General features: G+C 42.2%; 1 protein-coding gene across 1 annotated transcript in view; it reads right to left on the reverse strand.

Moving 5' to 3' along the window:
- Nucleotides 1–12,344, reverse strand: part of LOC123983449 (dynein axonemal heavy chain 9-like) — a 137,072-nt gene that overhangs the window by 5,301 nt on the left and 119,427 nt on the right. Inside the window, 4 exon segments of the mRNA XM_046069706.1 lie at nucleotides 4,544–4,714; nucleotides 7,572–7,763; nucleotides 7,919–8,110; nucleotides 10,781–11,008. Coding sequence (XP_045925662.1) covers nucleotides 4,544–4,714; nucleotides 7,572–7,763; nucleotides 7,919–8,110; nucleotides 10,781–11,008 — 783 coding nt within the window.

Raw genomic sequence — 12,344 nt, forward strand, 5'->3', positions numbered from 1 at the left:
GGGGTCTGAGGATCTCATCTCAGTACCTAATGGCAGTCAGGCTACCTCTGGCGAGCACATGGAGGGCTGTGCGGCCCCGCAAAGAAATGCCACCCCACACCATTACTGACCCACCGCCAAACCGGTCATGCTGGAGGATGTTGCAGGCAGCAGAACGTTCTCCACGGCGTCTCCAGACTCTGTCACGTCTGTCACATGTGCTCACTGTGAACCTGCTTTCATCTGTGAAGAGCACAGGGCGCCAGTGGCGAATTTGCCAATCTGGGTGTTCTCTGGCAAATGCCAAACATCCTGCACGGTGTTGGGCTGTAAGCACAACCCCCACCTGTGGACGTCGGGCCCTCATACCACCCTCATGGAGTCGGTTTCTGACCTTTTGAGCAGACACATGCACATTTGTGGCCTGCTGGAGGTCATTTTGCAGGGCTCTGGCAGTGCTCCTCCTGCTCCTCCTTGCACAAAGGCGGAGGTAGCGGTCCAGCTGCTGGGTTGTTGCCCTCCTACGGCCTCCTCCACGTCTCCTGATGTACTGGCCTGTCTCCTGGTAGCGCCTCCGTGCTCTGGACACTACGCTGACAGACACAGCAAACCTTCTTGCCACAGCTCGCATTGATGTGCCATCCTGGATGAGCTGCACTACCTGAGCCACATGTGTGGGTTTTAGACTCCGTCTCATGCTGCCACTAGAGTGAAAGCACCGCCAGCATTCAAAAGTGACCAAAACATCAGCCAGGAAGCATAGGAACTGAGAAGTGGTCTGTGGTCACCACCTGCAGAACCACTCCTTTATTGGGGGTGTCTTGATAATTGCCTATAATTTCCACCTGTTGTCTATTCCATTTGCACAACAGCATGTGAAATTGATTGTCAGTCAGTGTTGCTTCCTAAGTGGACAGTTTGATTTCAGTGTGATTGACTTGGAGTAACATTGTGTTGTTTAAGTGTTCCCTTTATTTTTTAGAGCAGAGCAGAATTCTTCATCTGTAATACATTGAAATCGTCTCTCAGAGAGGAGTTGGCGCCCATCGTTTGACACATCACTATTCTCCACGGCAAGAGCTCGGTCCCCCCACGCCTTGAATCATATTCGCAAAGATGCCCCTCCAAAGCTTCGTGGCCCAGGGCACAGTGCCCCAGGCTTCAGAGACAGCTGCAACATCTAACAGTGGGACGAGAGGCTAGTACACCTCAAAGGTTATTCCCTACTGTTTGTCGTCATTCCTCTTTGCCACTCGTCAATATGAGCAGCATGACATTGAACATAATGATCCCAAAACTCCGTGTGGAGCCGGGACGTGTTCACACGCGTGTTTTGTACCATACGCAGTTGTTGACAAAGGAAGGGGAGGGGGGCATGTTCACAGACATGTTGGCAAAACCTGTGCACAGCTTGTGCACAGGCAGTGACTGACACCGTCACACTGACACATCTGTCTCATGTACTACTGTCGGGATATAATGACGGTTTTAGCAAATATGCCAAAAGCTTATTTTTGTAAAAGTTGCCCACTGAACCTTTAAAGCAAAAATAGAATTGGCAGCATACTGTATGTAATATTTGACACAAACTGAGAATACACAAATGAGTGATCTTAAATTTCTTTCTTTCTTTCTATCATTGGTACTGAAAGATTTCTAAGCATTAATATTTTCTAGGAAGTTCTCTATCAGTTGGATTCTGCTACTTTGTTTGTACAAGTAACACAACATCCTCCATATGGTGGGAATATTTATTAAAAGCTTAAGATTGGCTATCTGCTCTGCTCTGGTATTTACTGTAAAAGACTCTCTCATTTTACTCTCTCTCTCTTACTACGCCATTGGCAAAAATTGTTTATTGGGATAAGGCTGCACTTCATCTAAAAGGACTTACGTTGAATTGGGAACGGTGCAGATACTTTAGACTGAAAATGTTACGAGCTCAGATTTCAACTACACGCTAAGTGCAGCAAACTGAATTACGTTCACAATGCAGCAGTATAGAGGAAGGCCTGAAGTGAAGCTAAACCTGAACGATAGCTTGACCAGGACCAGGCTAGTGTGGAGGGATACATGCCAATGCTAACTTAGGTCAGACTTTAAACCTCCTTTGAACAGATTTTCCCAGAAATAAGGCTCGTTTCATGCTTTGCTTCATCACAGACTATAATACAGTCAATCTGCAAGTGAAACACAGTTTTCTCGCGACAGTTCCTCTTTACTGCTGCACTATGAACAACATATGGACAACCAGTAAATCTGTCAAAATGTGATTTGACATGGACTAGACTTACTGCATACTTAGGTCCATAATCATTCTTAAATGGCCGCAGGTTGCTACCTGGACAGGGAAAAAAATGATTGTGCAGCAGAAAATTTTTTTTTTCATCTAGATGGTTCAGAACAGCTGTACGTGTTGTTAAACGATCCTCTATGTTTGTCAAACATTTCAGGGAATTCATCTTTGAGAGGAACGGATGATTATCACTCTGACTAGAATGTAACACACGAGAGGCTTTATCACCAGCAATTTACACTGCTTTTTCACTAAACAAAATGCAGTCATTTTAATACATGATTAAGAACCACCACATCACTCACAAGCATAAAAGTAACCATGCACTTATTAAAAAAGAGAAATCAGGCTGATGGTGATAACATAACTCGGATTTTGCTGCTTGTTTCAAGCAACAATAAGCATAAATTACTTTTTAACAAAGCTAACACTTTGACAACCAAGATCCTTATTTATGATATTAAAAAAGTGACACTTAATCCATTGAGGGAGTGTGCAAGGCTGCACTCTCTCTGACAGGATATTTGTTTGAGCTTTTATACTCATATAAGCTTCATTTCAGAGCAGTACTGAACCAGAAAATGCACCAGAAAATGCCATCCCTGTAAAAATCACCCGGGGTGCTGTCAGAGGTCCCAAACAGTTGGCCTGCAATTTATTTTCAATTCAGTGTGCAGCAGCTACAGAAAATGTCACCTGTCGTCATTGTACATTTAAGATTTGGCGCTTTAGTGAGACAGTCGAATTCAAGAAAGGCCTTGGTTTACATTCGTGCTCAGGATATCGCCCATATATGAGGACTTGACTTTTCAAAACAGAATAACATATCAGAATCAACTTAAGTTTAAATGCCACCATTGTAACCCTCCCACCCCCACCCCAGAAATCCCACTGGCCTGCTTGTAGGTTCTGTCATAAGGAAACAAACATTTTAAGAAGCCTGTTCTCTTTCCTTCCATGAATACATGTTATGTAATATTTACACTGAGAATAAGTCACTTTTTATTACACCAGGCAAAAAACAAGAGCCACATGTATGCCTCTGACCTCAGCTTTTCTAAAATCCTACCCAGATCATTTAACATGAATCAAGAGCTGGAACAAGCCAATTCTCTACATGTGATACTGTGAGCCAGTGTGGAATAAGATAAAACAAAACTCAAACCTTAAGGCTGATAAGAAGGGAATAAGACAGGAAAATTGTATGTTAAGGGTCAAAAACCTGTTCAGGTGAAACCAACTAAACTAATCCATTGAATAATGATAGAGCACCAACAGACCACACAATGTATTGTCAAGATGTCCCACAAAGCTTTGAATTTAGAAAGTTATGTATAAACTGACAAAGTAGAAGATTCATTTCTTAATTAATTAAGATAAATTAAGAGATTAGTCATGATAAAAAAAAACACTCCTGAAACAGCATTCAGATCCTAGAACAGTATAAAGAAAACAAATCAAAAAGTCATAAAAACATACTGGAATCAGAGAATAACAACAACAAATCAGTTCAAGCCTTTCTAAGAGAACCTGGGTAGCATCAAACATATTTCCTATGGCCAAAAGTATTTCCCTGTTAGAGCTGAGACCATGAATCCATTATTCGATTAGTTAATTAACAGATAATGAATCAGGACTGGTTGCAGATTCTCAAATGTGAGGATTTCCTTCTTTTCTTTGTCATATGTGATCGTAAAAACTTCATATCTTTCATTGTTAGTTGGATAAAACAACTGACACCTGAATGCATCACCTCAGGCTGTGGGGAATTACAATGAGAATGTTTCACTGTTTTCTGAAATTTAAGAGACAAAATGAAGAATTGATTATTTGAGGACATATGGCAGATTAAGTGATAATTAGTATAATAGTATTATAATTAGTAAGTCACAGCCCAATTCTTTGTCCACATACTTTAGTGGGGCTGTTTTCCACTGGTTTTGCAAGGCTCCATAATTCCAACCAAGTGAAATCTTAATCCTAGAGCAGACAATGATATAGCATAGAGTGCATCCAACTCGGTGGCAACAGTTTCCTGTCCAAACATGGCAGTGCCTTTGTGCACAAAGCCAGCTTCATAAACAAATACATTCCCCAGTTTGATGTGGAAGAACTTAACTGGCCTACACAGAGCCCTGACCTGAACCCCATCCAACACTAGCCCCGGCCGTATCTCCCAACATCAGTGAAGTCTCAGAAAGAGAGGAGGCTTTAACAGTATACATTCCTGCCTTGAACAGGCTGTATAAAAGGGGGTTTCTTCTTTACCTTTTCCTCACGCGTTGTCCCACCTCCCTCACCGACTCCTCCGTCCCTGGGCTGCATCTCCAGCAACGTGCGGAAAAGCTTTTCCGAGGTTTGTGTGAGAAAGCCGATCTCAGCGTTGGGATGAAGGCCGTACAGGTAGGGCGACTCGGCAGGTAGGGTGTCGTCAATGTACTGGAGCAGGAGAAATCCATTTCAGAACCGTGTGGAACTCTTGTGACATCAGAAATCTTAACCCAGATTTTAATCTTTACAGAGTCCCGTTTGAACCTCAAAAGTTTGAAATTCTATGGGGCCCGAGCAGAAAAAATTGATTTTTCACCCGAACAGCAAAATGTTTTAACTCTACCCCTAATTTACCCCTTATTTTATATTAACAGCATTAAGATTGGCAACTCCTATTAGTTCCTAACAGAAAACCAATACCAAAGTCTTTTTTTTCTCTCTCTCAGGTGTTTCTTCTAAAGTACTGCTGACAAAGGACAAGAATGGAAGCATATAAATGATGAGATATTTCTGTGGGAGATTCAAACACTCAGGATCAATTGACAGACTGTTAATGACCATAACAAGGGGAAAGAAATGTGGCATTTTCCATCTGCTGGTCCATAATGAATATCAGTATGCTTTTAAGTTTGTGCAGATGAAAGTGGAACCTCAACTGAGTAAGTCTGCTTTTTGTGGGGCACTTACATTAAATAAAAACAGCTCTTCTAATCATAATGTCCTGATGAAAGTGAAAATATATTGGCCTTTAATACAGAAACACTTTGTAGTCCGCTTGTTTGATCTCCTCTGTACTTGCTGGCTAACTTGCGTTGGCTGATTGCGTACACCTGCATATTGTTGAAAGAGGAGTAAAACTGCTGAGTCACCTCATCTTTGTGCCTATTCCATCCTTCTCCTCCTCACCCAAATTTACTGTTTGCTCCAGATGGTTGGGAGGGAGGTGATGGCCTAACAGACCCACGGGGACCCACAGGCCTTTACAGCCCCTGTTCTTCAGCCAACCCCTCAGCCCTCGGCTTGGCTGTGTGGTGACAGCCAAACGTAAAACGCTTCAGCCCGTCCCACCCGAGCCACTAAATGAGCCAGGATGTGCCCGTTGTGGAGCACCCAGACTGAGGGGAAATTAAATACAAGTTGTTCTTCCCACTCCTTGTTCCTCCCCAGGGACCTCACGAGGGAAATCTGGACTGGAAGAACACATTTTCTGAAACACTGTCAACATATAAATGTTGGCAGTTTTTCTTAAGGGACACCAGTGACGCTGGTTTCTGTCATAAAAATCCACCCCAAAAAACAACCACTTTATTCCAAACTGAATGGAGCACAATATGCTTGGCCTTTTTTATTTATCAATTTCTGAGAATGCTGAATAATATGTGAGCCTTTATAATGCACTGCAGCAGTTGGCAAAACCTACCTCATTTCTAGAGTCACCCTGTCAATCAAAGATTGCCTTAAATGATAAATATTATGACAGACAAGGTGAGCTAGACTGAGGTGAAGCAATACCTGACTAGTAGCTAATGTACGGTGTATGTTTATTCAAAGCATTTTAAATGTATAACCAGGGCAGCATGGGGGCTCAAGCTCCCATCAAGCAGGCATTGAGCATCTACAGCATTTATTTACATAAGGCTAAATTTTAGCTTTGTTGTGTTCTCCATCAACCCCTGAGGAAAATATGCATACCAGCTAGTAGCTTTGTCTGTCTGCTGTTTGGTGCTGTGGGGTTAGTGCACGGTGGGTGTTTCAGAGTTGATTTATTGCTGAAAACAGCTGCCAGGTGTGGCTTTAAACTAAAACATTGAAGTTGCGGCCCATTAAACCATAACAAGGAGCTGAAAGCTGAAACACTACATAAAACTGAAGGAAACTGTAGAGTTGGGTGATAATTGTCTGTGGGTCCATTACTAATAGCCGTGTTTCCATCAGTGTTTCCATGCGCATTTTGAAGTATCACATTAGAAAAAGTTGATGGAGGCGGCAAAATTCAAAACAACTTCCACAATTTTTCAAACAAGTTTTTACACTCCCTTGAGGTCTTTTTTGAAAAAGAGCTAATGCGCTTAGTGGGTGATGGAAACACCTTTTCCCATTAAGTTCTTACGTAGCGAACATTTACCTCTGATTTAGAGAAGAAACTTGCCCACTTGAAACACATTTCTGAGGACCTCTCTCCATTTTTTCTCAGATCCATGGTCTTCAGGTCCATGTGATTGTTTTTGGTTCGCAACCTTATTACATGCTTAACATAAACTTCTGACGTTAATGCTTTGCGTAGCCTGGTTTATTTGCTTCAAACCGGCTGATGGAAACGTGCCTGATTCACATTTTCTTTGTTTGTCTTTTTTGGGACATTTCAAAAGTTTGCTTAAAATTCACACGACAGTTAGATGGAAACATGGCTTATGACCAAGTCCTTTCACATTTAACACAATTAACTTTTGTTAATGGATGGATGTAAGTACATCGCTGCTAGCACAAAATCTATTCTTTGCATCATTTCGTTGTGCACGTGTATCCATTTATTTGGTGACTCCTCTAGCTCTGACTTTCATGCCTTTCAACTTTCCCTGTTAGATGATTTCTTAATCTCAGTTTGCTAACATTCAAGTTTGCCAGTTAGATTTACTGGCAAACTCTTTCCCCTCACAGAGCAGCTCCACCTCAGAGAAATACTACAATCTGTTATGTCCCAAGGACCCATATGGAAGAATTTTATTGTTATTGATTTAGCATTGAAATGTAGAACTCTACCCACAGTGGAATAGAGATGAAAAAATAGGTTTAATTATGGTGACAGTTTTAGTAATATTAAACCACCATTAATGGCTGGAGGCCATATAGACACCCCTGGAGTGTCACTGCTGTAATCTTAATATTTCCATGTATAGTAAATTTGGGTATGGATGAAATCACCCTTTTATCCTGCTTTTTTTCTTTTCTCTTGCATCCTTTTTGTTGCTGGAATTACTTTTATTAATCTAAAAGCTAGGAATGGCCACAGTCTTGTCTGCCTCACCTGATGGTAGCTGTTGTAGTCCATATTTCCTGGTAAGGGGAAGCCAGGCGCCAGGTACAGCTCTCCCTCCATCATTTCTGGCTTGATAAACTCCTCCAGGTAGGTCCGACACAGACGGCGGTCCCAGTCGTCTGTGATGTGACCCCCGTACATGATCTCACCGAACAAGTATCGCAGGTCATCATACGGCACCTGGGAATTAGAGACAGAGGGGATGTTGCTTTGCTAGAAGATGGCCTGTAGTGTTTAGCTAAGGTCACATGTGTTTTGATATCCAATTAAGATTACAAACGGTGGTTTTTGTAATCCTTTGCACAGGAATAAAAGAAAAACAGAAAGATCTCTACCTTAGGATTGGCCTCCAGGTAGTTGTAGAGGACGTTGATAGAAATGGTGAGGTCGCCGGTGTTAAAAGGGTACGATCTATTCCAGCCCTGAGGACCAAACTTCCTCCTCTCTGCCACCACAGCATGGAAGTAGCACAGGGAAAACAAAATGCTCTTAAACTCATTCTCCCGTGCACACATTTCTAGCGTGTCCTGGAAAACACAAACACACACAAAAAAGAGTGACACATTTAAAAGTCAGACACTCACACCCTCCTGAACTGTATGTCTGCATTAACTTAACCACGTTGGTATGTTACAGGTAAAAAGTTGTGTCAGGCAGTCCTGTGATCTGTTTTATTTTGTCAAATCCCTGGTGCTGCAGCAACAGACCGACAATGAGATGACTAGATAGCAATAAACCAGACGATGAGATTCCCTTTTAATTGTCACAACTTGTCAGGCGCTTTCAGCCTCCAACTGTCTCCTGGGCTCATTATTCCAGACAGGCAAATAAAAAACTGGACGTAAATGGCATTGTAATCTCTGGGGGGAGAGACAGTTAAATAAGCATGCCAATAACCCCTATGGAAATAGGAAGGCTAAATTCTCTTTATTCCAGCATGTGTCATGGTGAGTGCTGCGTGAAGGCCCTTTTACTTCCCCTGCTGCAGTGCCCTGGGGAGCTGACTCGTACGATGCGCACGCACACACACAAGTACAGTGAAGGCTGGCTACCACACACACACACACACACACACACACATCCCCTTTTGGAGATTTAGTTAATATTCTGCACAGTACTCCTCTGCTCAACACAGCTGAAAGAGATGCATAGCCTCCCTATTCATGACCTGTGGACTGGAGAGAAATGACATGCAGTCAGACTGCAGAGAGAAAGACACGTCAACACACACATGCACTGGAAAACACCCCTCAATATACCTGAACAGACAGAGGTCAACAATTAGCACCAACATGAGTCTGAATAACCTGAAAAGATAAACAGAATTGATCACTTTCAGCAAACATGGACGTGCTAATCCATGACAGCTTATTTAACAACAAGCGTTATCTCAGTGAAAACCATTTTACCAGACGTTAACTATAGCCCGCCCAGATGCCATCCTACAGGCTTCTGGGGATGGAAATAGGCAGTGGAACTGCACGCATCTCACAGTGAAAAGGTCAAGACAAAAGAAACTTTTTCTGTCATTTCTCTGGCTTAGCACTGGCTTTAGCCATGTGGGTGGGCTATTACAGAGAGTTAGCCTAACATTGATTAGTTTTCACTGAGTACACATGACTGGAATATTTTCCACATCTTTACCTCAGCGGATCTTCCTGTGGCTCTGAATAAAGCAGGGCTAACAAGCACGTTACACTTATCAGCCAGATAGACATCGGCAAACTAAGGATTGTGGAAATGGACTGGGAGGAAGCCTAGCACTTACATAATGGTGCGAATGAAGATACATTGGCAGTGAAGCACTGAGGTAATCTAGGTAGGCTTAAATGAAGAGGAGAACCGCTAAGGTAGAGAAATGCCGGGGGAGGCCATTCCAGTGCACTGATCCATTCCAACTATTAGGGCTACAGAATGGCCAGGGATCATGCTATTGTCTGGCCACTCTCTGATAACAAAGCCAAAAAGTGGCAAATTGACTTTGTTGATCCTCACTTAATACCACTCCCTGCAGGATGTAACCACACAAACTTTTAACGTTAGCATGTGGTATGTTCACATCTGTCCTCCATGGGTCAGAGGCAATTCCAGGGTGAATGAAAGGTGACACTCCCCATCTGCTAGCTCCTACATTTCTGCAAATTGGCAAATTAATGAGAAATCTGGAGTGAAAATTGAAATGTGTTGTCTCAACTGCCGCTCATGGCAAACTGAATGAAAATGAGTCCTTCTGAGGAAGGTAGCACGTATCAACAGGAAGTGTCCCTCAACATCCTGTGAAGTGTGCATCTTCAGTGATGACCTACACAAGTGGGTATATTTCTAAAGATTTAGTTAATTAAATGATTTTACAACTGTCCAGCCTTCCATAACTTTCTATCAAATCTTGATTTCCCACCAAAGATTTCAACAGGAAATACTCACATTAAAGAAGTAATCATATCATTTGTTGGAACCTTCAAAATCAAAAATGCACATTTTATATAATTGGAATATAACAATGAAATATGGATTGATTTTTTTGGTGGAATATTAAAGTTGTATCTGGTTGGGTTGAGGCTAGTTTTAGAAAATAGATTTCTTGTCCATGGGGGCAGCAGAGAAAGCTGTTAACACAACACTAATATTTTATCACCATATAAAGTTGTTTTATATTTAAGCAAACTTTTGCTTATTTTTATACATCTAGCAGACAATATTAGCATTCATTTGAAGTTGTACATCTGGCCACCCAATAAACCAATAGTCCAATATTAACTCTACTTGTAGCTCTCTTTTGTTCCCCATTAACTGCTAGGAAAAAGATGTGGCACTTTACTGCTAAAAACGCCAATATGGTCACTCGCTAACTCATTTTGTGCTGGGCAGATAGTGTACAGAGGGTCTATAAAAAGACAAAAGAAAATGCACAAAACAGCTGCATGCCACTGCTGGAAACAAGGTTGATAAAGCAAAACAATGGTCTGAAAGATGCTAAAAAACTGTAAGGGGAGCCTCAGAGTCGGCTGATCGAGTGTTGATATTAGCTTTTATTCATATACAGTAATGTTCAGTAGTTCAGTCCATAATAATGTATTTAGTATAAAATAGAAATACTGAAATAATGTAGCTCAACATAGTATATAAGTAAATGGTTTTAGTAATTTTCCAGTGCTGAAGAGTTTGTTATCATCATAACAGACCTCTGGGTGTATTACCTGGTTGAAGTTGTCCAGGGCCTTGTGCAGGTTGGCATGCATGCCAGTAGGAGGTTCGTTGGTGATCTTGATCGAGTTCTCCAAGATACCCTGCGGGATGATATGGCCCTCTGGGGTGGAGGAGGACTCAGCACTGACAAACACCCGGAAGTTATCGTGGCTTCCCTCTGCATGCTGCTCCAGAAGTTTCTCTAAAGTACTCAGCCAGCGAGCCACTAAGTGGATATTCTACAGGGAGGGTAACAGGAATCGGGATCAGCAGGTATAGGGTTGAAAAGACAAGTTGTTAGGCAAAATGAATTCTCCCCTGTGAGGGTAGAGAGTCTAATCTACAACCCAGATAATGTCTGTTGGATATCCGTGAAAGTCTTTAATGGATAACACATAACAGCTTAATAAGTTACTTGATGCTGGAATTGCCCGTATAATTTCTGTTTGTAATGACAACTAGCAAAAAGGAGCAATTAAAATATTGCACATTCTCCTCTCTTCGCTTTGACTTTGATGTGGCACCAAATTAAATGGTACATGGCACTTGAAACCCACTTCCAGGTTGCTGACATTAAGCGACCATTCACTGGCCTAACTTCAGCTTGACTTTTCTGCATATTCATCTCACAGTGCGGCGCGGGCAGCGGAGCTGACATGTACTATCACACAAGCATGGATGAGCTCAATTTTCCATCTCAACTGTCCTGACACTTACAGGATATCCTGTGAATGATAAGGAGTCAGCCAAGCTGCCCCCCCCCCACCCCCACATCTCACCATGCAGCACTGCCCATTCCCTAAATCTAATTACAGCACTAATAACTCCAGTCATTAATTCATAAGCCTCTTTACTTTCTCATTTCCCTTTGCTCTCCATATTTAATCTTCCTTATGATGGCTGAAGCTAGCCCTCTTTCAGAATGGCGGGACATGACAGGGAGCGGAACGTCAATTTTTGGGGGAGTCATTGAGAAATAAGAGGAGAGCAAAGTTTTACATTCTGGGAGCGAGGCGTCCGTTGGGAGCTTGAAGCTGAGAAGGGGATAAGTGAGTTTGCCTCCTGATGCCGTAGAGAATAATGAATGGTATACAAATTAAAAGTCTAAATTCGAGCGCTTTTTCATCAAGCCAGAGTACAACCCTTCCTCTTGGCATGTAAATAGTTTGGCAATAAAGGGAGCCAAGAGAAGAAGTGAGAGACTGCCTCAGAACTTGTCACTGTAATGAAACCATTCATCCTCTGGCTGCAGGGGGAGAAGAGGGAGAGGAACAGGGAGAGAGAGAGAGAGAGAGACCAGGAGGCCGACAGACAAACAAACAAGACAGAGGAGCAGCCACTATTTTATGGCTTTTTAATTAACTTTCAGGTGCAACATTTTTTGTTCCCTCAATGTCTTGTTGATAAGGGCCTTCCAGCCCCTGTGATGACTGCGCTGATACTACATCAAAGAGTCACCTATTTACATAATAATATAAAAGTTGAATCTAAAACCCATTAGAAGACACCACTGGCAAGGTCTTTGATGCATTGCTATCAAACACAACCTGAGGGAAAGCACAATGGCACATCGAG

Source organism: Micropterus dolomieu, linkage group LG14, assembly GCF_021292245.1.
Source record: "Micropterus dolomieu isolate WLL.071019.BEF.003 ecotype Adirondacks linkage group LG14, ASM2129224v1, whole genome shotgun sequence".
Lineage (NCBI taxonomy): Eukaryota > Metazoa > Chordata > Actinopteri > Centrarchiformes > Centrarchidae > Micropterus > Micropterus dolomieu.